Source organism: Ursus americanus, chromosome 21, assembly GCF_024610735.1.
Source record: "Ursus americanus isolate L20-20 chromosome 21, mUrsAme1.1.p, whole genome shotgun sequence".
Classification (NCBI taxonomy): Eukaryota; Metazoa; Chordata; class Mammalia; order Carnivora; family Ursidae; genus Ursus; species Ursus americanus.
In genome coordinates, this window is record NC_142147.1 from 48,291,434 (window position 1) to 48,318,831 (window position 27,398).

General features: G+C 50.8%; 2 protein-coding genes across 3 annotated transcripts in view; one reads left to right on the top strand and one right to left on the bottom strand.

Moving 5' to 3' along the window:
- The window catches only part of SYMPK (symplekin scaffold protein), a 36,151-nt gene extending 18,971 nt beyond the window's left edge, over positions 1–17,180 (bottom strand). The window contains exons 1-10 of one of the 2 annotated variants that reach the window (XM_045776288.2): positions 17,145–17,180; positions 13,610–13,733; positions 13,400–13,465; positions 12,066–12,119; positions 11,901–11,974; positions 9,246–9,372; positions 8,268–8,517; positions 5,447–5,617; positions 3,973–4,212; positions 21–175 (exon numbers count right to left, since the gene is read on the bottom strand). In XM_045776288.2, coding sequence (XP_045632244.1) covers positions 21–175; positions 3,973–4,212; positions 5,447–5,617; positions 8,268–8,517; positions 9,246–9,372; positions 11,901–11,974; positions 12,066–12,119; positions 13,400–13,465; positions 13,610–13,714 — 1,242 coding nt within the window. In that variant the 5' untranslated portion in view covers positions 13,715–13,733; positions 17,145–17,180. Of the gene's footprint in view, positions 1–20; positions 176–3,972; positions 4,213–5,446; positions 5,618–8,267; positions 8,518–9,245; positions 9,373–11,900; positions 11,975–12,065; positions 12,120–13,399; positions 13,466–13,609; positions 13,734–17,144 lie in introns of those variants that run through there. The other variant, XM_087870925.1, reaches the window with a different exon arrangement.
- Positions 17,181–18,097: 917 nt separating this feature from the next.
- FOXA3 (forkhead box A3) lies at positions 18,098–26,113 on the top strand. The gene is made up of 2 exons (XM_045776325.2): positions 18,098–18,277; positions 24,349–26,113. The coding sequence occupies exons 1-2, from the start codon at positions 18,209–18,211 to the stop codon at positions 25,330–25,332; spliced, it is 1,053 nt and encodes a 350-aa protein (XP_045632281.2). The 5' UTR covers positions 18,098–18,208; the 3' UTR covers positions 25,333–26,113.
- The last annotated feature ends 1,285 nt before the right edge of the window (positions 26,114–27,398 follow it).

A 27,398-nucleotide genomic window follows, 5' to 3' on the forward strand; every position in this document is an offset into this window, starting at 1 on the left:
CAGCCCGCATCCGTCCTCACCAGATTGGCCACATTGTCGGGTGTCAGCAAGGGCTGCAGGAACTCGGCTGTGATGTCTGTGTCTGACTGGCCTGAGATCTGGGCTGAGGCCTTTGAGGTTCCCGACGGGCCTGGCTCCAAGTCCTTGTCCTCATCGTCTTCCCCCAGGTTGGGCTCTGGGAGAGGTAAGGAGACAAGATGCTGGTGTCAGAGCAAGAAACAGGCCCTCTCCCCTCCCAGGGAACCCAGGGGGTCTCTGACTCCAGGCAGCCCTAGCAAGCAGCTGAATGCAGTGGGCGAAGACCTGGGCCGCAGCCGTGCTCTGCCATCAAAGCACCATGTGATCCTGCAGAACGACCTGCCTCTGTGTCCCGTTCTCCACATCTGAGAAGTGGGAATAAGTCACACCAGCCTGGCTGATCACACTAAACTCCCAAGAAAGTGAAAAGGTTAACTAACAATTTCACTGAGCTTTACGGTTTAAAAACCTCTGTCTTTGAGGGGCGCCTGGGTGGCTCAGTCGTTAAGCGTCTGCCTTCAGCTCAGGTCACGATCCCAGCCTCCTGGGATCGAGCCCTGTATAGGGCTCCCTGCTCGGCGGGGAGCCTGCTTCTCCCTCTCCCACTCCCCCAGCTTGTGTTCCCTCTCTCGCTGTCAAATAAATAAATAAAATCTTTAAAAAACAAAAAACCTCTATCTTTGAAATACTGCTCAACCTCACCAGCAATGGGGAAAATGTAAAGATAACCTAGGAAGATAGCCTTTTTGGCCTATACGATTGACAAAAAAATAAAAAGGCCAGTAGTGACAGTTGTTAGTAAGGGTGTAGACTGTGCAAACATACACTGGTATGGCCTTTTGGAAGCGTAACTTGACCGTAGTGCTGACTTTTAAATGTGCGCACCTTTTTGACCCAACAAATCTACTTCTAGATATTGACCCTAAACACTTAACTCAAATAAATACATACTGAAGGTACGATGTATGGAGAAAAAGCTTTACGTACAAAGATGTTCCCTGAAGCTGGAATGTTTAATAGGGTGATGATTTAAGCAGATTATGGCAAAAATATGATGCAATGTTATACGTTTTTTGTGTTGTTTTGTTTTGTTTTTTAAAGTAGGCTCCATGCACAGTGTGGGGCTTGAACTCACAACCCCACAATCAAAAGTCTCACGCTCTACTGACTAAGTCAGTCAGGTGCCCGCTGTTCAGTCTCTTTAAAAAGTTTGCAATGCATGTAACAGAAAGCTGACACCCTGCATTAACCCAGAGCAAGGGCACATACAAATCAGGTACAAAAGGCTGAACAGGGGGCGCCTGGGTGGCGCAGTCGTTAAGCGTCTGCCTTCGGCTCAGGGCGTGATCCCGGCGATGTAGGATCGAGCCCCACATCAGGCTCCTCTGCTGGGAGCCTGCTTCTTCCTCTCCCACTCCCCCTGCTTGTGTTCCCTCTCTCGCTGGCTGTCTCTCTGTCAAATAAATTAAAAAAAAAAAAAAAAAAGGAAAGAAACAAAAAGCTGAACAGAACAGGCACTTCACAGACATGCAAATGACTAATAAATGTAAAACGACGCACGGCCTGACTCCAACATGTGCAAGAAAGCAAATCTATACCAAGGATCCCGTTTATACCCAGAGGGTTTATGGAACACCCAGAGCTGGGAAGAGTGGGCACTCACACACCTCTGGGGGTGTGCACGGTGGTGCAGTTTCTTTGGAAGAGGGTCTGGCAACGGCTATCAAGAATGTCCATGCACCCAGTGGCAACGGGCGCAACCAGCGCTCAGATCTTGGTTTCTCAAACTACTCCCTGCTTAAAAGGAACCAGGGCTCCTTAGAGAAAAGGCTGATTCCAAGGCTGGGGTAAGGGAAAGTACAAGAGGAGTCCAGAACATCTTGTTGTGCCAGAAAATAAGAAATCCCCGAAAAAACTTATGGGACACATCAAAGGGTCATCGGAGCCGGCTCAAAGGCTCCCCTGGTCTCAGTATGAGGCAACGTGAGTCACAAAATGAGTACCGAGAATAATGGATTACAGGCCAGAGAATAAGAAAGAATCCACAAGTGCAACCGATACTAAAGTAGGGAGAAGAAAGCTCCTCCTGACAGAAAGCCAACTAAGAAATGCAGGAGGAAAGCTTCTCATCATCATCAGGGCAATAACGGATGTTAAAACCACCAGGCTGAAGTCTGAAGGGGAACAGGTGGTTTTACACAGTACGAGTATCTCCCTCAGTTGAGTATCTACAATGGGGAAAAGTGCACTCGATACTAGAGAAACCTGGGAGACACTATTGCAACCAAGTGATCAACGCTCCCATCACCAGTAAGGGGACAAATTGGGATCATGTGCCTCCTGACACCATGCAGAGGCGGTCAGGGCATCAAGTCTGCAGCGTTCCTGCTGCAAGTGCAGAACCTGGATGCAGTCAGGAGGCCAGAGCAGACGAGCCCAAACAGAGGGACGTTTTACCCAACAGCGGGCCTGGGCTCTTCCCAACGGCAAGGTCATGAAGCAGAGGAAGGCTGCGGAATGGATTAGGGAGGCTAAGGGGGCGCGACAACTGAAAGCAGCATGGGAGCCTCGTCAAGGGTATGCAGGAGCTTTCAGGACTATTCTTGCGACTCGCGTGCACATCCCAAATTACTTCAAAATGAAAAGTTTGAGGAAATAGAACCGTAAAATCGGTGGGCAAAAAACCAGCTTTAAATGCACCAATCCCACTACTAGGAATCTGTCCTGTAATTGGACATAAACTCAAGACTCTCGGACTACAGCAATCTTTACACTTAAAAAAAAAAAAAAAAAAAAGACACAAACGTCCATCAACAGGAGGACTGGTTAAAGTGATCTAGGTGCACTACAGACTATGACAGCACCGCGGAGAGGATGCAGCTGATATCTGTGCGTGGATATGGAAGGAGCGCTAAGATGATTACTGAACGTTTAAGGTATGGAAACTCTGCATGCTCAATTATGGAGGAAGGTAGTAGATCTCTACCTCATACCGTATATCAAAATGAGCTCCTTATTTTTACAAATAATAATTAAAAAATTCCAATTCACTCATAAACGTTTTAGAAACAAACAATAGTGATTTAGAAAAAAAACTGCGGAGTAAGGAAGGCCTCCATGGTTGACACTACTGACAAAATGATACAACCACCAAGAAATGACTTCAGGGGCGCCTGGGTGGCTCAGTGGGTGAAGTGCCCAGCTCTTGGTTTTGACTCAGGTCGTGACCTCAGGCTCATGAGATCAGGCCTTGCATCTGGCTCAGTACTTAGCAGGGAGTCTGCTTGAGGATTCTCTCTCTCTCTCTCTCCTCCTGCCCCTCCCCCGTCCCACCCCGGGGCGCTCTCTCTATAATAAATAAATAAATAGGGGCGCCTGGGTGGCTCAGTTGGCTAAGTGTCTGCCGTCAGCTCAGGTCATGATCCCAGGGTCTGGGGAATCGAGGCCTGCATCAGGTTCCCTGCTCAGCAGGGAGCCTGCTTCTCCCTCTGCCTGCCGGAGCTCCCCCTGTTTGTTCGCGTGCTGACAAATAAATAAACTCTTTAAAAAATAAATAAATCTATAAAAAAGGAAAAGAAAAGAAAGAAATTACTTCAGAAAGAAAATCCAATTATAAAGGAAAGAAAGGAAACGAGAACTCAGGTACTTCTGAAAGAAAACAGAAGTGTTAATACTTAGGGAGTGGTTACTTTGGGGGAGAGGAATAAGAGGGAGACTTCACATTCTATTCCTTTCTGCTCCATTTAAGTAATTCATAGTTACTTCTATGTATACTACACACTTGAGTAATTCCATTTCGATACCACCTGCTATACCCTACTACATACTGTAATTTACAACATAATATTAACTACTACACGTCAAGCTCATAGTTTAATGTAGTAACTGAATATTGTAAACGTGGTCAGTCCCCGCCACCACCTCTGGCCAGGCCTGCCTGGCTCCTTAGCTCACCCAGCTTCATCTTCTTGAGCGTGGAATCCGCATCGTCACGGGGCCGCTTGCGGGCATCCTTGGCACTGGGCATGTTGCGGGCGATCTCCGCCTGAGGCGTGCCCAGGTCCACCAGCAGGGTGGTGATCTGGGCCTGGAACTCCAAGGAGGCCGGGTGCTTCAGGACACTCAGCAGGTGCAGCTTGAGGTTCTTGCGCACGCTGCTCACCTGAGATTTGGCCAGCGTCGGGGGCAGGTTGGCTGTGAGGAAAGCAGCAGGAGCTTTGTTCTGTGCGCACAGCCCATGGGGCCCTGCTCATCTCGCTGGCCAAGCCCCAGCTTGCGCGTAGGTTGCGGGCACTTCCTAGAAAAGTTCCTTTGCTCTCGGATCTACTGTGTAGCCTTCCCCCTGTACAAGCTGATGTTTAAAACCCTCAAAAGGTCTCCATGAGGATTAGTCAACCTTAGAACAAAGAGGAAGCTCATCCTTCCTTTGATTAAACATCAAGTCTCATCTCCCCCTGCCTCTGGTCTGGAAATTCCAGTGTGCCGCCCCTGGGGAAGGCTACCATCACCACCTTCACCTCCACAATGCCCCAACTGCACAGCCCCAACAGTGCGCCTCCCTGGTCCTGCCACCAGAATGACTGTCCAATGTCTAATAGTCACCTTGATGAACAAACCTTCCCTGTTCCACAGAGAAAGAGGATGCCTGTAATTTTGCCTGCCCAGCATCCGTCCCTTCTTCCTCAGCCAACAATGTTCCCATTTTCCTTTGAGGGAACCACCCTGGCTCCATTCTCAGTCCAAGTGGGCAAGAGACTCAGGGCCAGTCAGAACAATGCAATCCCTTGGCCATTGTGATTGGTTCAGAGATAAGCTACCAATGTCTTCTCAGCCAATCAGGAACAATGGGCATCAGCCTTTGGACTTTGGCTGGAATGACGGGGAAGGAAACACTCTGTCCCCCCGGGTTGCCAAGTGGACAGAATGGAAGCCTAGAGCTATGGGGGGCCATCTTTGCTACCCCAAGGAAAGAGACACAGAACAGAACAAAGCCAATAAGGAGAAAATAAGAGCCAAGAAATGGAGACAGATCCACAATCTGTTCATATTCACACCTCAAGCCCGGACATTTCAGTTTTCACACATGCACGAAAGTAGAGAAAAGACTGTAACAAATCACCAGGTACCCATCAACACTTTCCTTCCTGCTTTCTTTTTTTGTTGTTGAGGTGCACGGGGAGGCTGCAATATCTTAAAGTATTTCGCAGACCTCATGTCATTTCATCTGCACATACCTTAATATTAAAGCCAGTTTTGAACCAGGTTTCTGTCACATGCAACCAAAAGATTCCTGCCTAATCTAGAGAATGCTTCCTGTGTCCAGACCTACTATTTGATGAATCCCTCAGGGACCCGCTACCTAGCTCACATTTTTTCAGGACAGAGCAGACTGGTCAATGGAGAGCGGGAGGGGAGGGGACCAACCTACCATGCAGGGTTTCGTAGGCCTGGATCACCTCTGACATGAACATGGGCCTCTGGCGGGCGATGTTGGCAAGGGAGCCCAGCGCTGTGGTCAGGTTGATGGAGGAGATGGCGGGGTGTACCATGAACTTGAGCAGCTGCTCCAAAGCCGCTTTGCCTTCTTCCCACAGCATATCTAATGAGGAAGAGAAGAGTACCAGTTAGTAGGGGCCTTTCTGCCTGGCCTCTGGAGAGAGCAGCCCTTGGGGCCAAAAGGAGAAAGACTCTTACACATGATGGCTCGGAAGGGCTGAAAAAAACAGAAAATTTAGTGATTGAGGAGTCCTATGAGACAGACTATTAATGAGTATAAAAATTTAGGGGCACCTGGCTGGCTCAGTCGGTAGAACATGTGACTTTTAACCTCAGAGTCATGAGTTCAAGCCCCACACTGGGTGTAGAGCTTGCTTAAGAAAAAAAAAAAAAACAACGAAATATAAACATTTAGAGATGGGGGCGCCTGGGTGGCACAGTGGTTAAGCGTCTGCCTTCGGCTCAGGGCATGATCCCGGCGTTATGGGATCGAGCCCCACATCAGGTTCCTCCGCTGGGAGCCTGCTTCTTCCTCTCCCACTCCCCCTGCTTGTGTTCCCCCTCTCGCTGGCTGTCTCTATCTCTGTCGAATAAATAAATAAAATCTTAAAAAAAAAAATGTAGAGATGATGCTCAAAGCATGGGATTCCAACAGTAAAAGACTAGAAGTGATTTTAAATATCCAACTATAGGAATCCAATGATATGAGCAATGTTAAGGTAAAACTTTAAATATATAGGTATGTGTACGTACACGTAGACCAAGCACTCAAAGTCCTTTGTACCACCACTCTCCTTGATCTGGTCCCCAAACAACTTGGTGGATATCTTCCTTGACACTTTCTATGCAAAAACATACTGGAGGGGCGCCTGGGTGCTTTAGTTGGTTAAGCATCTGACTTTGGTTCAGGTCAAGATCCCAGGGTCCTGGGATCCAGTCCCGCATCTGGCTCCTTGCTCAGCGGGGAGCCTGCTTTTCCCTCTGCCTGCCACTCGCTCTGCTTGTGCTCTATCTCTCTGTGACAAATAAATAAATAAAATCTTTATTAAGGAAAAAAAAAAAAACAAAAAGCCAACAATCGCGGGATCTATGAATATATATATACATACACACACACACACATACACACGCACATACACACATACATATGTATGTGTGTGTGTGGATATGTATATATGTGTGTGTGTGTATGTATATATGTGTGTACACACACATGCACATATTTATATATAAAATGTCCATTCCTGGGGCGCCTGGGTGGCACAGTCGTTAAGCGTCTGCCTTCGGCTCAGGGCGTGATCCCGGCGATCTGGGATCGAGCCCCACATCAGGCTCTTCCACCGGGAGCCTGCTTCTTCCTCTCCCACTCCCCCTGCTTGTGTTCCCTCTCTCGCTGGCTATCTGTCAAATAAATAAATAAAATCTTAAAAAAAAAAAAAAAAGTCCATTCCTGCATAGGAAAGCTCTGGAAAGAAATATACACTTAGTAGTATTTATCTCTGGGAAGCAGGATTGGGGGTGGTATTTTCTCTTTACACCCCGCTGTATGTTTTGCTTGATACCTCAGAAGTATACATGTACTACGTTTATAATTTGCAATTAAGAAAACCGTTATGGGGCGCCTGGGTGACTACTGATTTTGGCGTGGGTCATGATCTCATGAATCATGAGACTGAGCCCTGCTGTGGGCTCTGCTCAGTGAGGAGTCGGCTTGAAGATTCTTTCCCTCTGCTCCTCACCCCACTCATGCTCATGCTCTCTTTCAAATAAAGAAATAAATCTTAAAAAAAAAAACAAAAAAAAGTTAAAACTAGCTACCATTTACTAAGTGCTCACATCCTCACGGAACCTCTCGACAAACCCAAGAAAGGGGTTTTACAAAAAAGGAAACAAAGTTCAGAGAGAAGCAACTTGCCCAAGTTCACATAATAAGTGGTGAAGCTAGGATTGGAACCTAGCATCAGGGCTCTTAACCAATGCCTTTTTTTTTTTTTAAGATTTTATTTATTTATTCATTTGAGAGAGAGAAAGAGAGAGAGAGCGCGTGTGCGCAGGGAGGGAGAGGGAGGAGGGGAAAGAATCTCAAGCAGACTCTGTGCTGAGCATGGAGCCTGATCGGCTTGATCCCATGACCCTGAGATCATGACCTAAGCCAAAACCAAGAGTCAGTTGCTCAACCAACTGAGCCACCCAGGCGCCCCTCTTTTTTTTTTTTTTTTAATAAATTTTTATTTTGTTATATTAGTCACCATACAGTACATCCTCAGTTTTTGATGCAATGTTCCATGATTCATTATTTGCATATAACAGCCAGTGCACCATGCAATATGCGCCCTCTTTAATACGCATCACTGGCCTATCCCAATCCCCCACCTCCCTCCCCTCTGAAGTCCTCAGTTTGTTTCCCAGAGTCCACAGTCTCTCATGGTTCATTCCCCCTTCTGTTTACCCCCCTTCATTCTTCCCTTCCTTTTCCTATTGATCTTCCTATTTCTTATGTTCCATAAATGAGTGAAACCATATGATAATTGTCTTCCTCTGCTTGACTTATTTCACTTAGCATTATCTCCTCCAGTCCTGTCCATGTTGCAGCAAATGTTGGGTAATCACTCTTTCTGATCCAGGCGCCCCTCTTAATCAATGTCTTATACCGTCTCCAGAAATGAAAAACCAGGAAAAAAAGGGGAGGGGGAGGAAAGGAGTCAGTGTAGTTACTGACTGACAAACGGGACAAGCTAATGGGTGGCACTCACTGTACTGGATATAGGGGTGGTCACGAGGGATGCGGTCTAGGCTGATGTCATGCTCCTGGCGTCGGGGCACCTCCGAGTCAGGCATGCGGGGCGACAAGGTGACGATGAGACCCTCCACAAACTTGATGGCATGGGTGCGGATGCCGTCATTGTCAGAATCCAGCAGCAGAATGATGTCCGCAGCCATGGCAGACACCATGTCCCAGCAGGCCTCCTGGAGCTCACTGATGACTCGTGACTTTACCATCCACTGCAAGTGGGCGGGGGAGGAATGGAAACAGGAGAAGGGGACAAGACGTCGATTGCCAACTCCATCACTACCCAGAGACCCATGATGATGATGAATAAATTCATTTGGGAAAATGTACTGAGCTACAACTCTGCCCCAGGCCCCGTGCTAGATGATACTGGGGACAAGACCCAGGGGCGACCAGGGCCAGATCTGGTTCTGCCCTCCTGAGGTTCACAGACAGCGACAACCCAGAGTGAAGAGGCTCAAATCTTAAGACACGGGGAATAACAATACTGCCCTCACAACGTGGTGGCCGAGAGTAAATGGATCATTTATTTCGTTAATGCTAATGAACACCACACCACAGTTGTGTGCTTTTCCTTACAGCACTTACCTCGGTGCAAAATTAAAAATTTCTGTGATTCTTTGATAAGCGTCTATCTCCCTCACTGGGCCGTGAGCACCATGAAGGCAGGACCCAACCCATGTGAGTCACAGAGGAAGTACTCAGGGAATGTTTGTTAAGTGCATGAATGTCTGGATGGATGGAAGGATGGATGAATGGTGATTCCGTGACCATTAGGGCATGAGATCCTTTGGTGCCTGTTTCCAAAAGATCAACAGCACATTTTGCCCATAAAGAATTTGATCTGCCCCTGGTTTAACAGATCTGTCCCTGTGTCCCGATGAGGCTCTAAATGAGACCTGTCAGATCGGGATGCCCCCAGGTGGGAGGGAGCGCTTACCTGCAAGGCCACCTTGTAGAGCTGGGTCATGGTGAGGATGGCCTTCTTCACCACATTCACATTCTCATCCCTCAGGAGCATGTTGAGGTTTGCGATCAGTTTCAGCAGTAACTCAATGTCTCGCTTGCTGGGAGATAGAGAAAAAAGGTCAAGGTCAAGGTGGTCTTGGGGTATGTGATGGGAGCCTGGGGTCCACGAGGAAAGGGAAATCGGGGTCGGATGTGTCAGGAGACTAGAGTGCAGGGGGACAAAGCCAAGGACAGCATCTGTATCATTTGTCAGCATGTCCAGAAACTGAGAACAATGCTTGGCACCTTCAGACACAGCCACCCACGAACCTTCTTTCTGGGTTAGTCCTGCAATGCCTACTCTTTTACTCTAGTAGGGCCCTGCTGTTCACATCAGGGGCAGCACAGCCAGACAACTGGACAAGCCAACTGTCTCATTTAGGATAGTACTTCCCTCATAGCTTGTTGTGAACATGGCAACAATACTTGTAAAGTATTTAGAACAGTATAGAAAGCATTTGGAAATACTAGCTGTCATTACTTTCAAGCACTTTGTTTTATGTAATCCCTAGTTTTGTTCGCTAATTTGTTTACCTCAGTAAGGTAAACAAGGTAAACTGAGGGCTCTGAAAGTGGGGGACCCTTTCTAGTCACATGAGCAGAGTCTCATTTTTTGTTGAAGAATGAAATACGTATTTGTTTGATGAATAAACAAAATTCAAGAAGGTCACACCTAGAGCTGGGATCATGAATACAATTTTTATAACATTCTATAATCTGAAGTTAAATATTAAGCTAATCAGTCAAAAATGCGAAACTCAGGGCACCTGGATGGCGCAGTCCGTTAAGCGGTCGACTCTTGATTTTGGCTCAGATCATGATCTCAGGGTCATGGGATTGAGCCCTGAGTCAGGCTCTGCGCTCAGCAGGGAGTCTGCTTGAGATTCTCTCTCCCCCTCTGCCCCTCCCGCCCGCCCCACTCGCATGCTCTAATAAATAAATCTTAAAAAAGAAAACAAAATGAAACTCAACTGCCAGCTATGTGAAGTCAGAAACAATATCTGTATTTACTCACTGTTGTATTCCTACAGCCTGAGACACAAATGCCTGGCACATACCTGTTGAACATATATTGAAATTTACCACAAATTCTCCCAGTAAAATGTGAAGATTACGAATTTGGGCAATGGCATTATAGATATGGGTTTAAATTCCAGCTCTGCCAAATACTGGCTGTGTGGCCTTAAGAAACTCACTTCACCTCTCTGAGTCAGTTTCATCTTGCCATAAATGGGCCACATAACTAATCCATGGTGTTATTTTTGAAGATCGAAGTACATAACAAACGAGGTAAAGCATTTAGTACAGTGCCCAACAAAGAGAAAAGTCACTAATTAGAGGCTATTTTATTTCCTCTGAGTCACAAAGCATCCGATAAATGGTGAATGAACAAATGACTCAGTCTGAAGAAATCACTTTATCATTCTGAGCCTATCATTCTGAGCCTCGTTTCCTTTTCCTTAAAAGGAGGATAACAAAGCCTCCACTCCCAAGGCTGCCGTGAAGGTCATAGGTGAAAACAGAAGGGGATTTGACACAGCACATGGCAGAGTAAGCTTTCCAATGCGGTCACTACTACAGTTAAATTCTCGTCCAACAAATATGTATTCAGTGCCTCCTATGTGCCAACACTGTCCTAGGCACGGGGATACGGTGGTCGGCCATACAGAGAAGGCCTGCCCTTGTGGAGCTGACATTTTTGTAGAGAAGAGAAGCATCAAGGTAATTCCAACCAGTGAGGACACTATAAAGAATGGTGAAGATGGGGTGCCCGAGGTCGGGGGGCTGCACTGGCAGGGCCAGGAGAGGCTGGCTGAAGAAGACCAGAGCGTAGTGAAGAAGAGCTGCAGGCTCCCTGGGGGTGAGCATCCCTTCCGGGTACAGCAAGCTGAGAGGACAGTGTTTTTTGAGGAACAACAGGGAGGCCAGAGGGTGTGAGTGAAGATCAGGGAGGGCACCAGAAGATGAGGTAAGCGGGGGGGTCTGGGTCTCCATCTAAGTGAGCCAGTGGGCCAGTGGAGTTCTGAGAGCAAGGGAGTGCCAATAGCTGACTGACATTTTAGCAGGATCACTCTGGCTACTCTAAGAGAGGAAGCAGGGCTTGGGTCTGGCATTTCCTTTGGGGAGGATAAGAATGTGTTGGAACTAGATGGGTGAATGTGCTAAACGTCACTGAACTGTTCATTTAAAAATAGTTAATTTTATGGTATGTGAATTTAATTCAATTAGACAGAAGAAAGAGAGGGGAAGCAGGGCAACCAGAGAGAAGGCCACTGGAGCCACCCAGGCAGGAGGTAATGGCGGCTTGGAGCAGCCTAACAGCCAAGGAAGTGGTTAAAAACTGGTCAGATGCTGTTTAAATTTTGAAGGCAGAGCCGACAGTCTTTACTGATGATGTAGATGTGAAATGTGGAAGAAGTAGAGAAATCAGGAATGACACCAAGACTTCGACCTTATTATTTGCTGAGGAATCAGTGTGCATGGGAGGGAAAATGGGTCTGAGAAGCAGAGGGCAGGGCCAGGCAAGGAGCTGAAGAGGCTATCTCCACCAGGGGTGTTCCCAGGGGCGCCCTGCGCCACCCCATACCATGCCTCCTCGATGAAGCCAATGACAAATTTGCGCACTTCGATCGACTTGTCCGCCTGGAAAGCGATGATCTCCTGCCAACATCAGGAAGGCGGGTCAGGGCTGCACCAGGATCCATCCCCTTACCCCGGTACCCACACCCTTTCTCTCCCATTGGTCACTCACGTCCAGGAAGTTGTCTAGTAGTGTAGGATCTTTGTTGATGATCAGTTCCTGGACCTGGAAGGACACTGGGGGTGAGGAGGAGGGCCACACACATAAAACCAGGCTCCAATCAGTACAGACTGGAGCGTGTAGAAGAAAACAGCATGGAGGCAGGCAGCAAATAAACTCAGTTTAAATCCTGGCTCTGCCCCTCCCAACCATGGCCTGGGCAAGTGGCTTCTTCCAAGTTTGTTTGCTCTTCTACGAAATGGGGATCTTAAACACCAACTCATAGGGCTCAGGAAGCTTTAATAAGAAGATCCTATGAGGTGCAAGGTCCAATGGGTAGTGAGCACAGGACACACGAGGGGGGCTAAAGAAGAGGGGAGTGCTGCAGGAATTTCTTCCTGAGGCTCCTCCATCAATTCTCTCCCTCTTCCTGTTTCTACTCCCCAGTCACACTGCCACAAATCAGCAGGCATTTCATGACAGTGAGAACCCATCTCCCGATGCCCTTGGACTTGCCAGGCTCTTTGAAATAAGGCTTTCCCACAGACATTCTCACAGAAGCCTGGTGCCAGCACAGGCCCAGCTCCCACTGCTAAGAGGTTAAGTCAGCTACCCACGGCTACACACTGTACATGCTGAGCAAGTAGCACAACTAGGGTTCTCACCCAGGCAACCTGACCCCCTGGCTCTGAAATTCACCTGCCTCCTGGTCTGAACCGCATCCAGCCCCTCCCCTCCAACTCTTCATGTCTTCTTTTGCCTATGCATAACCTATTGTGCCCTCCACTCCGCTCGAGACACTCTCCCTCTCTCCCTTAGCCTGCTTCTCTCCTCACGCTCCAGGTCTCAGCTCCGATGTTCCCTCTTCTGGAAAGCCCTCCCTGACTCCCCACCCCCAGGCTGGGTCAGCAGTCCCCTCGAGGCTCCCTCAGCAAGCTGGCTTCCTCCATCCCAGCCCTGCCCACTCTATTTCCACTGTCTGGAGACCTGCATGTCTTCCCCTCTAGACGGAAACCTGGCAGAGAGGAAACACAAGGCTGAAGAGCACAGGATTTGGCGATGGAATCCAGCATTCAAGTCCTAGTTCAGCCAGCTCCTAGAAGACTGACCTGAGGCTCATTATTTTAAGTTCTGAGACTCTGCTTCCTTCTGTAGAAATGGGGGACCAAATTCACAGAGCTTTTGTGAGAATTAAATGAGACCATGCCTATTCAGCATTGGGCACCACAGCAAGCATATCCTAAATGCTAAACCTGGACACTAGTGTTATACCAGTGTCTTCTTTTTCACGTGTTCCCAGCCCCTCCCCTCATGTTGCTTAGCCCAGAATCACCCCATCCCCTCACCTGCTTGAGTACTGTGATCTTTGAATCATTGGTGATCAGTGCTGCCTGGTTCAGGAGATCCACCACCTGGAAAGAGGGGGAGAGGCGGGAGATGGTGCTAGCTTTGCCAGCCCAGCCCCTTTTGCAGCCCCTGGGCTCCACACCTGGGGGTGGACTACCCTAAAGACAAGGCTGTGCCTCCCCATTCCAAGCCCTTCTCTCCATGCTCACTCTCTCTGAGGTGGTCATGCCATCGATGCCCGGCCCCTCCTCTTGTGTGAAGAACTGCGACGCCACGCTCCGCCGAGTGACACTATCTCCACTGTTGCCTGCCATGGCTGCTGTCAGGTACTTCCTGGAAAAAAAGAGGATCGATCAAGCTCTGGAGCCCTGTGGATAGGCTGGACCTTCACCCCACTGTTCACAAAGGGCGTGACCCTCCTTTCCATTCTGTCCTGTCCCTGATGGGTCTTCTGAAGCCCCTCTCCCATCCAGGTTCTGTCTCAGACTGTATGTGCATATAGAGGTTATAATCTGGGAGGGACAGATGTCTCCCAGGCCGGAGGCAGTCCCTTGTGGAGTGCCAGGCCTCAACTCTAGGACTTTGCACATAGCAGGCTGACCACAAACAGCTCCTGAATGACTGAACAAACGAACACACAGCAGCCACCTCGCTGCTTTCAGGTCCTCATCTTGCCATTTGGGGTAGACTCTGGACCAGACATGACACCAGGCTTTCTACAACACAGTTCTGAGGAACACGAGTCACAGAGTCCTACATGCCAAGTATTCAATACATCACTAGAAAAGGCCTAGTAAAAATAAATTACGTTTCAGCCATCTTCTGGAATACTATGGAGTTGTTTTTTAAAAAGGGGAGGGGGGAAGGGGAGATGTTTGGGCATCTGTCCCAGAGTCACACTTGGTAAAACTATTTAATAAGGATCAATTCCAGCATTATTCCTAACAGCAAAAGACTATTAGCAACCCAAGTGTTCTCAAACAGGGAGACTGACTGAAAAACATGATAAATCCACATAATAAAATACGATGCAACTGTAAAAAACGATGAAAAAAGAAGGAACATCTCTATGCATTGATAAACAGTGGATTCCACCATTGATTAAGTGAAAACACACAAAGTGGAAGACAATGTTTGCTGCATGCTCCCTTTTTACAAAAGATAAATATATATGTACCTGCATATACGTACATATTAAGAAAAATGAAAAGACAAACCAAAAACCAGAAGAGGAGGGAAAACAGTAAAATAAATCTGGTGGGTCTCAATGTATTATCATAAAAGCTGTCTGCGACAGCCTATGGCATCACGGAATACAGCAATTCAAACCATTTTTGTCAGGTTTGCGTATGTAGACTCAGAATGAACTGCGTCTGTTTCCTTTTCTATAAAAGAGGGATGGGGCACCTGGGTGGCTCAGTAAGTTGAGTGTCTGCCTTCCACTCAGGTCATGATCCCCAAGTCCCAGGATCGAGTCCCACATCTGGCTCCCTGCTTCGCGGACAGCCTGCTTCTCCCTCTAACCCTCCCCCCTCTCATGCTCTCTCAAATAAATAAAATCTTTAAAACAAAAACAAAAAACAGGGATGGCAACAGTGTTTACGTCCCAGGACTATTCTGAGGAGTAGATGAGTTAGTATAAAAAATAAACACAAGTATAGCTACTATTTTTATGTGCCCCTGAAAAGATGTGAAGGAAGTTGCATAAACTGTTAACAATTTGAGGGTGAAAAAGATGCACCTTTTAAAAAGAATGTAATATACTGCAATACAGTAGTTCTTCAACAGATGTCTGCTGAATGAATGAGTATCCAACAGCTTTCCTCCCAATCTCCCCGCCACCTGTCACAGCCACATCTAGTTCAGCGTCAAAACCATCATCCTCACCAAGGCCTAGAAGACCTTGTATAAGCGGCCCCTCCTACCTCTGCCCTTCACTCTTCTCTAGGGTCTCTGTGCTCCAGCTCTTCCTTCACTACCCTATTTCAAATGTCAATTCCTTGTCCCTCTCCATCTGTTACTCTATTTTTCTACACAGCATTTATTACCATCAACATACTACAAATTTATAAGCTCCATGAAAGCCAGGATTTCTGTGTGTCAGTTCACTTTCTAGATTTCCAGTGTGGAACAGTGCTTGGTACCTAGTAAGTGCTCAATAAATATCTGAGTGAATGCCAAAGGGCTTCCCCAATCACTGGACTTAGTAAATATGCCCTTTGGCTTGAAAAATAGTAGCTAACATTTAAGCATATGTGCTGGGCACAATTCTAACACACATGTTAACTTATTTAAAGCTCCCAACACCAACTCTTCCAGGCAGGTAGTATTTTTAATCTCCATTTTACAGATGAGGAAATTTGAAGGCAAGGGAGGTAAAGTCATTGACTGAAGGCTCACAGCTTCTAAGATGCACACCCAGCAGTATGACTGCAGAATCTATCCTCCTCACTACTATGCAGTCCTGCCTCTCTGGAAGGCATTCCTTCTTCACCCCAGGTCTGTTCAAGCAAGCCAAGGGGCATGGTCACCTGACAACCTGCACACTGCAGTCCCTTATCAGAACATAATGAACCTTTTCATGCTGAACCTTTCCAACCTTTCCACTCGCTCCATGACAATAATAAATTGAGACCTACCTTTTATTTTTTTTTAAACCTGTGTTCTTCCTCTTCTACTTTTTGGTTTATCCTTAAAAAAAAAAAAGTATATACACATTTCCCTTCTTTTTGTAAAAAGGGAGCATATGATTAGCACCACCTTCCGTTTTGTTTGTTTTCACTTAATATACTCTGGAGCCCACTCTCTATATCAGTGTAGAGACATTTTCGTCATTCCCTTCCCCCAACCCCCTATTCCCTTTAAAGTTGCATGGTATTTTATTATGTGGATGTATTCAGCTTTTTTTCCTTCCAGTCTCCCTACTGAAGAACTCTGCCGTGTTTGCAGTCCTTTTGCTGTTACCAACAATCACTGTTTCCCCTTCCCTCCCGGTGTACCCCTTATGGAGTACCACTGCCCCACTCCCACCTGGGAGTATGACGACTCCCCTCACATACGGAGTAACCCCAGGAGTATCTTTCATTCATTCAACGAACATTAACCGGGCGTCTTCAGTGCGACCAGCGCTGTGCTGGGAACACAGCGATGACCAACACATACTCTACGTCCCAGTCCCCGTGGAGCTCACGATCAAAGACCTAATCGAAAAATCCCATAAATAAAGGTCCAATGATAAACCAGACCACATGTGACACGAAGGAAAGGGACAGGGGCCTATGAGAGCGTTTAACAGGCGGATTTCTGGACGGAGGGCGGGAAAGGAGGCCTTCGCAGAGGAAGTGACGTTGATGTCGAGACCCGAAAGATGAATGGGAGTTAGCCAGGCAGAATAGGTAAAAGGATGTTGCGGGCACAGCAGATAGCATGTGCAAAAATCCTGAGGCGGGAAGGCGCATGGCGAGTTTGAGGAACCGGAAGGCCAGTGCAGCTGTGCGAAGTGAGGAAGGAGCAGAGAGGCCAAGCCGGGGCCGGCGGGGCGGACGTGCCTTGGGGGCCACGTTGGAACTTTGCCCTGAGGGCACTGGGGAGCCACGGGAGGGTCCTAAGCTGGGGAAGAAACTGAGGTCTCGAACGTCACTGCTCCCCTTTCCTCGCAGCGCCCCAACTCGCCGGTCAGCGCCCCTGCCGCTTCAAGGTCCCTCCTCCCTTCGTTCCCGGGCCCCTACACCGCCCCCCGCTCACCGCGGCGCCTGCCTCCGTCCCCCTCGCGCCCCCTCAGCAGCGCCTCTTCACAGACGCCGCCGTCGCCATCTTCCGTTCGCCGCCGGGACACTGCGCACGCGCAGCGCACACAGGGCCGCCGGGAAATGGAGTCCACACTGCGGCCCGACCCCGCCCCTACCTCCTGCGGCGCTAGAGGCCTTCCGCCCTCCCCCTCAGACGACGCCGGGGCGCCTTTCATTTCCGGCCTTTGAACGCCATGCCTTAAGGGAAATGTAGTCCCTTAGCAGAGGCACTGGACGGAAAGGGAGGAAGAGGCTTCTGGGAAATGGAGTTCACGGTGGTTCTGAGTCCCTGGACGGCTGGGGTTAGAGCGGGTGGAGAGTCCGGGCCGCGAAGCTCCTAGGTCCTGGAGGTGGTCTGTTGCCCCAGGGGAGTCTAAGCAGAGTGCCCGATACCCACCACCTTAGGTCCTGACCATTTACATAGTCTGGAGCATTTCCAGCTGTCGGAAGCTTCAGTATTCCAGTCCGTCCAATGGGAATGTGGATTTGAGGGTCTCTTACGGTCCCTATGGTAGCATATATGACCTCTGGAGTCCACTGCGCTCTGGGCCCCTCTCCTCCGCCGCGGTTGCTGGGCTCTGGCTATTCCCCCTCTTCCTGTCGAGATGATGAAACCCGCTGGGGTAGAAGAGCCCCAGAGTTCTGCCCTGGGGGCTTTCAGCATCGTCGGTGTCTCCCACCCGTAGCTCCCTCCCTTCAGCCACCTCCAGCTCTCTTGGTCCCGGGCTGCGGCTCCCGGCGCCTGAGGTCTGTCTCCGCGCAATCCCGCAGGGGGCGCCCCAGTCCGAGCGCGCCGCCCTCGGGGAGGCGGGAGGGGAGCCCGGGGCGGGCGAGGGCGGGGGGTGGGGGTGTCCCAGCTATAAAGCGTGGCCGCCTCCCGCGGCGCCCAGGACGGCTGGGACCCCGGGCGGTCGGACGGGCGGGCACGGGTCGGAACTCGGGCCGTGCCGGCTGAGAGATCTGAAGCGCTCGATTCCCCCCGGGCCGGAGCGGGGGCGGGAGGGGGCGCAGGCCCGGGGGATGCTGGGCTCGGTGAAGATGGAGGCCCATGACCTGGCCGAGTGGAGCTACTACCCGGAGGCGGGCGAGGTGTGTCCTCGGGGATGGCGGAGCGGGAAGTGGGGGGCAGGAATCAGAGTGCGAGCTTGAATGGGGGCAAGGATGGGGTGTGGGATCAAATGGGGGCCCCAACTACAGTTGAGGAGCGGAGGAACTAGAGACACGCACACCAGGTGTAGGAGTCAGAGATGGGGGACGAGGCATGGGCGTGCAGTTTAGGCTGGTTGGAGCGAGGGCGCAAGCGGAAAAATTCAGGCAAGGGTCAGGTCATAGTTTAAACGTGAAGAATGGGTGTTGGGGACCCAAAATCCAAGGGATTAAAATGAAAAACAACAACAACAACAACAACAAACAAACAAAGATAGGAATCCTAGTTCCAGGATAGGGGACAGAGCTGGGGGATTAGGATTAGGGTTCCAAAGGGGGGTGGGAAAGACCGGAGCTAAGAGATGGGAGAAAAAGGTCACCATTAAGGAAAGTCAAAGGTGGGAGCTCAGGGGTAGAATATAGTTAAAGATGGGGCTTCTGGGGTAGAAATCAGAATTGGGGTTGGGGGATAAGCATCTTGGCGGTGGCGATCTAAGAGTCAGAAATAGGGATTGGTGCTCAAAGTTAAGAGATGGAGGTGCTCAGAGATGAAACATGGTTTGGGAGCCTGTAATAACAGGTGGGTGAGAGTCGGGGCTCGGAGAGATGGCGGCCCAGATGGGGTCAGATTTGGGATCCTGAGAGCAGATGTGAGCAATGGCATTGTCAGGAGAGGGGCCGAGCTCCATCCCCCATCTCTATTCATGACCCTTACCCCTCCCCACTGAACTTCAGTGGTTTAATTGTTTTTAGAGACCCTCAGCAGGGATACTTCTTGTTGGAGGCTGGAGGGTTTCAGATTTCGCACTCACCGCCCCCCCTTCCAGTAATCTCCAGTAATTGCTAATGTCCTCACTTGTCCCATCTCTGACAAGGCCGCCCTTGGAGTAGGGGGCGGGGTGTATCTTAATTCCCTCGCCTCAGCAGACGGAAAGTCCTTCCCCAAGTCTAACCCCCATTCCCATTGCTGCAAGGGCTCCTCCTTAGCTTGTTCTTTCTATAGTCAAGATTGTGAAAAACCAGGGGAGGGGTCCTAGTTGGAGGGTTACGGGGGTCCGGACATTTGGGTTCCTAACTGGGAAGGAGACTTTGGGCTTCAGGTCAGAGGGGGACTGGAATGTCTGAGATCTCCGAGGATTCTGAGATCTGGGGGTTTACACGGGGCCCCACGGTGCCTGAGTCCTGGGTCTGGGGTTTGAAGCTCGCGGTGGGACTCCCGGTTCCCCAGGCCTGCGGGGCTTGGCAAAGTGCCCGGGAGGGGCCAGTCCTGGGGCTGTGGAGGTGTGAGGTGCACGTGGGGTGGGGCAGGCCGATCAGGGAAAGGATTGGGAGTGCTGAGAGCTGGACGTGTCAGTTGCCTGGTGGGGAAGGCAGAGACCAGTTTGGAAGTAGAGGCTCCCAGGTAGTGGTGGGGGGCGGGGGGATCATCCCAGCTGAACCCCTAGAGAGTTCAGAGCCTGGGAACATGATTGAAGAAGACCCAACTACAGATCTATGTTGGGGGGGGGGGCACATCTTTAAGAAGTAAGTTGTGTGGGTCTAGGATGAGGAGGTCACTATTGGGGCACAGTCTGAAGTTTAAGAATTTGCGTGGAAATTATGTCAGAAATTGAGAGACAGTCTAGAGATGATTAGCATTTGGGGGCATATTTTAGAAGAGTTCACATATGGGGGGACGGAAATGGAAATCCGATGTCCCCCCCCCTCCCATCAGCGGAGCCACCTCCTCCCCCAGGTCAGAACAATAGGGAGAGAAACATCTGCACTCACTCAGCAACTAAGAAAGAAGAGGGTCCCCAAACTGCTTCGTGCTCACAGCCCCCTCCTGCTGGGGTGATTGACACCCCCAGTCGGGCTCCCTGTTAGGAAGGAAATTGGAAAGTTAGCACCCTGGGGTGTCCCCACTGGACTCCAGTTCTCACAGACCAGCTGGTCTGAGTGCTCCCCCTTTTAGAGGGAATTCTGAAGCCTCTCCGAGTGTTGGGGGTTAGGATCTGGACTGGGACTGGGACTAGAAACTAGGCTTCTGGCTTCACAAGGCCTTCCTCCGCTCCCTGTCACACCCTCCCCTAGAGACAATAAGGAAATGAAAGGAGAGAAATTCCAGCCTCCTGGGATGGGGGTGCAAGTCCCCTGAGGGCTTCCCCCCAATCTCAGCCCCGCCCTGGCAGGGGAGATCCGGCTCACACCCGGACACTGGGGGTTCATCCCAGCCCTGGGGCGTGGGAAAGCCAAGGGTGGATTAGGGCAGCTGGAGTGCTTGAGGTCAGACCTCAAGGAGGACTTCCGGGTGGGTGGGGACCCAGAAAAGGAGGGCCCTGGGGTCCCGGTCAGTCTTCCTCTGTGATACAGAGGACCCTCATGGAGTTGGAGAATTGGAGTGGGGTCGCAGAGGGATTTAGGAACTCTCTGTGGTTGCCCCTGAGTCCATTGCCTCCCCTCAGCTCTGAAGGACCTGATTCCCTTGTCCTGAGGAGAGGGAAGAATCAGCCAAGGTGGTGGGGACACCAGTGCATGGAGGAGGGGTAGCTGTGACTCTAGTTTCAATGGGAAGCTTCTGGGGAGATGGTAATGCTGAAGCAAGGAGAGAGAGAGGTACAGAGATGTCCTGGAGGGAAAGAGACATGGTAGGGGAGTGGGGCAGAGAGAAACAGGGAAAGATAAGGGGGGGAGAGAGATGGGGCTGGGGAGAGTCAGGAGGAGGGAAAGGCAGGGGGGTTGGGGAGAGATGAGAGAGAGACAGAAGGAGGTGAAGGCAGAGGGGTGCGAAAGAGATGGGGAGAGACAGGGCTGGAGGGGAGGAAGCTTGGATGGAGACTGGGGAGTAGAGGGGGGAGGAGAGAGGAGGTGCAGGAGGTACTGAGCCGGGAAAGAGATGGACAGAGATACACATGGAGCCAGCTGGGAGACTCAGAGACCGGAGACAAAAGTACTGCCTGGAAGTGCATGAGAGAGAGAGAGAAGAGAGTTTCTCTGCCTGGGCTCAGACTAGAGTTGGTTGCCACCTGTCCCTGACTCTCTGAGTGATCCTGGCAATTCCCTTCTCTCTCAGGACCTTGGGACCTGCAGACCCTTGCAGTGACAGGGGACAGGACAGGACCCACTGACTCAGAGCAAAAGCGGCCCCTGCCGGAAAGATAGCAGCACCCCCAGTGCCACGAGACCTCCACGTGGGGAGGGAGCAGGGCGGGGGGGGGGTGTTGGTGGACTGAGGGAGAGAGGATGGTGGACAGTGGATGGAAAGGGTAAATACAGCGAGGGAGAAATCACCGCCCACCATCCTTTCTGTTTTCCGAGTTTATCTTGTTAATTTCCTGCTAGACTGTCAGGTCCGTGAAGGCAGGCGTTTCTGTCTTGTCTTGGTCACTTGCTTTTTTTTTTTTTTAAAGATTTTATTTATTTATTCGACAGAGATAGAGACAGCCAGCGAGAGAGGGAACACAAGCAGGGGGAGTGGGAGAGGAAGAAGCAGGCTCCCAGCAGAGCAGGGAGCCCGATGCGGGGCTCGATCCCAAGACCCTGGGATCACGCCCTGAGCCGAAGGCAGACGCCTAACCGCTCTGCCACCCAGGCGCCCCTTGGTCACTTGCTTTTATAGCATGGTCCAGAGCACTGGTCTGGAGCCGGACTGCCTAAATTCAGAATCCCAGTTCTGCCCCTTCCTTACTGCCTGAACCTGGACAACCTCTCTGGGCCTCAGCTTGCTCAGCAATACAGTGGGTGTTATCATAGCGCGGTTGTGAAGGTTGAAAAAGAGACCTTTCCTGAGAAGTGATTGGAGCAGTGCCTGGCACAAAGTAGGTGGCCAATAGATATTTATTTGTTCAATGGATGAAAGAAGAGAGGGTTATTAGAGAGACCTAGCGATGTCTACTGTATTTCATTGAGCTAAGATGCATGTTTTTCATTTGAACATTTCTGAAAATGGGATGGGTTTTACAGTCAATGGTGTCTAGAGATTGACAGTGTTTTTGTCCCCTTGTTGGTATTATTCTTACTGGTACTTAAAATAACACGGCAGCTTAGAAATAGTGATGTCTTAGATTTAATGATATATGGTAAAGACACCATATAGATTAGGTTGAAACATGTGATTTCTGATACTGAAACATTTTTTAAAAATTGTTTTAAGTTTTGGGGCGCCTGGGTGGCGCGGTCGTTAAGCGTCTGCCTTCGGCTCAGGACGTGATCCCAGCGTTCTGGGATCGAGCCCCACATCAGGCTCCTCTGTTAGGAGCCTGCTTCTTCCTCTCCCACTCCCCCTGCTTGTGTTCCCTCTCTCGCTGGCTGTCTATGTCAAATTAATAAATAAAATCTTTAAAAAAATTTTTTAAAGTTTTATTTATTTAAGTAATCTTTACACCCAACATGGGGCTCGAACTCACAACCCCGAGATCAAGAGTCGCATGCTCTTCCGACCGACCCAGCCAGGTGGCCTACCCCACCCAATCCCGAAACATTTTTGACTTCTGACCACTGTAATTCTTTTTTTTTTTAAGATTTTATTTATTAATTTGACAGAGAGACAGCCAGAGAGAGGGAACACAAGCAGGGGGAGTGGGAGAGGAAGAAGCAGGCTCCTAGTGGAGAAGCCTGATGTGGGGCTCGATCCCATAATGCCAGGATCACGCCCGGAGCCAAAGGCAGATGCTTAATGACTGAGCCACCCAGGCGCCCCTCTAACCACTGTAATTCTTAACCTAAAAGACTGATAGAGAGTACCCATATGGATGGGATGTTTAGAGAAGTCAGGAGTTTTCGATTTTTTCAGTTTCAGGACCTCTTTACATGCTTAAAAATTATTGAGGACCCCAGTTTTCATTCGTGTAAATTATGTCTACCAGTAGTTACTGCATTGAAAAAAAAAGTTACCACATTAGAAATTGAAACAGAGGGACACCTGGGGGGCTCAGTCGGTTAAGCGTCTGCTTTCGGCGCAGGTGATGATCCCGGAGTCCTGGGATCGAGTACCGCATCGGGCTCCCTGCTCAGTGGGGAGCCTGCTTCTCCCTCTCCCTCTGCTGCTCCCCCTACTTGTGCTCTCTCACTCTCTCCCTGTCAAATAAATAAATAAAATCTTTTTTTATTTTTATTTATTTTTTTTAAGGTTTTATTTTTTTATTTCACAGAGAGAGAGACACGGCGAGAGAGGGAACACAAGCAGGGGGAGTGGGAGAGGGAGAAGCAGGCTTCCCTCCAAGCAGGGAGCCCAACACAGGGGCTCGATCCCAGGACCCCGGGATCATGACCTGAGCCGAAGATAGATGCTTAACTGACTGAGCCAGCCAGGCGCCCCTGGATTAATTAATTTTACACTAACAATTTTTTTAGCATAAATACTGTGTTTTTATTAATAACTATATTTCCAGGGGCGCCTGGCTGGCGCAGTCGGTAGAGCAGGCAACTCTTGATTTTAGGGTTGTGAGTTCAAACCCCACGTTGGGCGTGGAGCCTACTTAAAAAAAATAAAAATAAAATAAAATAAAATAACTGTATTTCAAAACATTTAGTGAGAGGAGTGGCACTGTTATATTTTTGGCAAATCTCTTCAGTGTCTGGTTCAATAGGACACAGCTGGATTCTTGTGGCTGCTTCTGCATTTGGTTTGTTGCAATGTCACATGTCCGGTGGCCTCTGGAAAACTCCACTGTAACTCCTGAGAGAGAAAGAGTGAAAAAGGCTAGTAATTTCTTAGCATTATATGCAAATAGTTTTGACCTCGTGGACACCCTAAAAGGGTCTTGGAGACTTCCCAGGGCATCCAGGACCACACTTTGAGAACCACTTAAAGCATGAGCTAGCCGTGGGGGTTGGAGGATGAGGTCAAGGGTGGGGTGGGTGCATGAGGATGGGGAAGAGAGAGAGACTTCCAGAAACAGCCATCTGCAGACAGAGGTAAGGGACTTGTAGAAGATGCAAGACAGACAGACGGATGCACAGTGGGGGCCAGCGACCCTTTGCTGACCAGCAGAGTGGCAATTCACTGACCTACCCCCATCTTTCTCTCCTTGCAGGTCTACTCGCCAGTGACCCCAGTGCCCACCATGGCCCCCCTCAACTCCTACATGAGCCTGAACCCTCTGAGCGCTCCCTACCCCCCCGGGGGGCTCCCTGCCTCCCCGCTGCCTTCAGGACCCCTGGCGCCCCCAGCCCCCGCAGCACCCCTGGGGCCCACCTTCCCAGGCCTGGGTGCCAGCGGTGGCGGAGGCAGCGGCTCAGGGTACGGGGGCCCGGGCCCGGGGCTGGTGCACGGGAAGGAGATGCCGAAAGGCTACCGGCGACCACTGGCCCATGCCAAGCCGCCATATTCCTACATCTCGCTCATCACCATGGCCATCCAGCAGGCGCCGGGCAAGATGCTGACCCTGAGCGAGATCTACCAGTGGATCATGGACCTCTTCCCCTACTACCGGGAGAACCAGCAGCGCTGGCAGAACTCCATCCGCCACTCACTGTCTTTCAACGACTGCTTTGTCAAGGTGGCGCGCTCCCCAGACAAGCCGGGCAAGGGCTCCTACTGGGCCCTGCACCCCAGCTCAGGGAACATGTTTGAGAACGGCTGTTACCTGCGGCGCCAGAAGCGCTTCAAGCTGGAGGAGAAGGTGAAGAAAGGGGCTGGCGGGACCTCGGCCTCCAGGAACAGTGCAGGGGCTGCTGCCTCGGCCGCCACCCCTGCCGCCACGGTCACCTCTCCCCCCCAGCCCCAGCCTCCGCCCCCGGAGCCGGAGGCCCAGGGCGGGGAAGACGTAGGGGCTCTGGACTGTGGCTCACCCCCTTCCTCCACACCCTATTTCACTGGCCTGGAGCTCCCCGGGGAGCTGAAGCTGGATGCCCCCTACAACTTCAACCACCCTTTCTCCATCAACAACCTGATGTCGGAACAGACGCCAGCACCCCCTAAACTGGACGTGGGGTTTGGGGGCTATGGGGCAGAGGGGGGAGAGCCTGGGGTCTACTACCAGGGTGTCTATTCCCGCTCTCTGCTTAACGCGTCCTAGCGGGGGTGTGAGAGCGTGGTGGGTGGGGTATGGATGTAGCTCACACCGTCAGGCGCTTGGGGCCTCATCCTCCTGGTGACACTTGGCTCGTCCCATCAGTTACCATCTTGGTTGGTCTATTACTGTGGTGACTGCTGTCTCTGTGGGCATCGGGTCCATCCTTTGGGTACTGTGATAACTGCCGTTGACATCTCGGCGGGCCCACTGGGTACTGCAAAGCCTGCCATGTTGATTGGTGTTATTCGTCCTTCCTTTGGGTGCTCTGATGGCCGCCACCTGGGATGACATCTTAGTCGGCCCTTTGGACATGGTGATGGACGTCCTCTTGACTGACCCTTTGGATGTGATGGTGATACCATTCCAATGACATCTTCTTTGGCCCGTTGGGTGCCATGATCACTTCTTCTTTGGTGGGCTTCTTGGTGTAGCAGAGGCCAAGTTGGCCACCATCCTTCCTAACATCTTTTTGGGGGCAAGTTGGGTGCTATGATGGCCACCATCTTGGTTGGCTGACATAACCAGTGGGCTGTTGTGCCCTGTGACAGCTACCACAGCCCCTGGGTTGGCCATTGTCATCACTGTCTCTTTGGTGTGAGGTGAGTGAGGGATGGAGGTGAGAATACTCCTTGGTTTTTTTCTGGAGCCCATTCCCCACTCTGGTCCAGGAGAAACCAGAAAGGACTGGCTAGGGTGTGGGGAGTTTCTACTGAAGTCTGGTTCTTGCCTGGGAAGCGGGATACTGGCTGTGTTTGACCATTAAAGGCACTGTTTCGGCCTCTCACTGAACGTCTCTTTTCCTTGGAGGGTGGGCCCTGTGGGGCTTGAACACCTGAATTGCCCTGTCCCTGTCCCCTCTCCCGCCTGCCCCCAAGAGCTGGCTGCCGCTGGGGGAGGCGCTGGGGGAGGCATCGACCTGACCTTTGGCTCTTTGCTGTCCCTGACCCCAAGGACAGTTTGCTCACAGATAGCAGCCCCCGCAGCAGTGGGGCCAGGACGGCCTGGGGGAGGTGGCTCCGCAGTGACCAAGGCCATCTCCCCACCCCCACTCCCCAGACACACACCTCTAGCTCTGAGGCCCAAGGAGCCCAGGGGCTGCTCAATTTTTGGTTAAGCTGGGGAGAAGGGGAAGGCACAAACCAGGTGTTAATTGAAGGAGATGGTGTGTGTGTGTGTGTGAATGTGTGTGTGTGTCGGGGGGGGTGGGCCTCCATTGGTTGTAGGATATCACTGTGTCCACTGGGGTCTCTGCGGCCTACCCATTGAGTGTTCCCTCTGATTTGTATCCCTCCACGGTGTGGGTTTGTGGGTCTGTTCACACTCCGGGTGTTACGTGTGGGTGTCCCGGAATCTCTTATTGTTTCGTGTGTGTGGTTCTCTCGGTCCACCTACCCCTGGGTCCTTGTGGTCTCACACTGTTAGGCGCAGGTCTCCACGTCAATTTGTCTGCATACCCACCGCCTCAAGGAGTTGGGGAGGGGGGGGCTCAACCGGCGTCGGAGGCCTGCCTGTCACTGTGCGTTCCGTGTGTACCTCTGGGAGTCAGCACCCGTCTGCATGTTTCCAGGGTTTCAAAGAGTCTGCCTGCGCTTGGGTGTCACGCCTGTCACTGTTGCGTGGAGGGTCGGCTGTCACTTCTGAAGGCAGGTGTGTGGGGAAGGAGCTCGGTCCTCCTTGGGCGGCTGGGGGCCCCTGGGGTTGGTGTCTGGGTGTCTCTGTTCCTCCAGGGCTCTCCCTAGGCTCTGAGTGTGGTGTCGCTCTGATGTTTTCAGCGTGTGGCTCCGGGGGCGGGGGGGGGGGGCGGTGGGCGACAGTGAGGGAAGCTGAGGCTCAGGAGGGAAAGGGATGGGGCAAGGGTCCTCCAGCCAGCTTAGAGCAGGTCTTTTCCTTATTTGGGGTTTGCCTTTCTTGGTCCTTGCTTCTCTAGCGGCTCATTCATTTGTTCATCAGACATTGATTCAGAGACCAAGGGCTGCCTGTTTATCCCCGTGTGCGTGCGTGCGTGCGTGCGTGTGCGTGCGTGAGAGATGTCTCCCCCAGTTTCTGTCTCTCTAGTGTCATCTCTCTGC

Coding starts and splice junctions, on each gene's coding strand:
- FOXA3 (XM_045776325.2), top strand. CDS start 18,209: ATGCTGGGCTCGGTGAAGATGGAGGCCCATGACCTGGCCGAGTGGAGC. Junction 18,278..24,348: donor ACTACCCGGAGGCGGGCGAG/GTGTGTCCTCGG, acceptor CTCTCCTTGCAG/GTCTACTCGCCAGTGACCCC.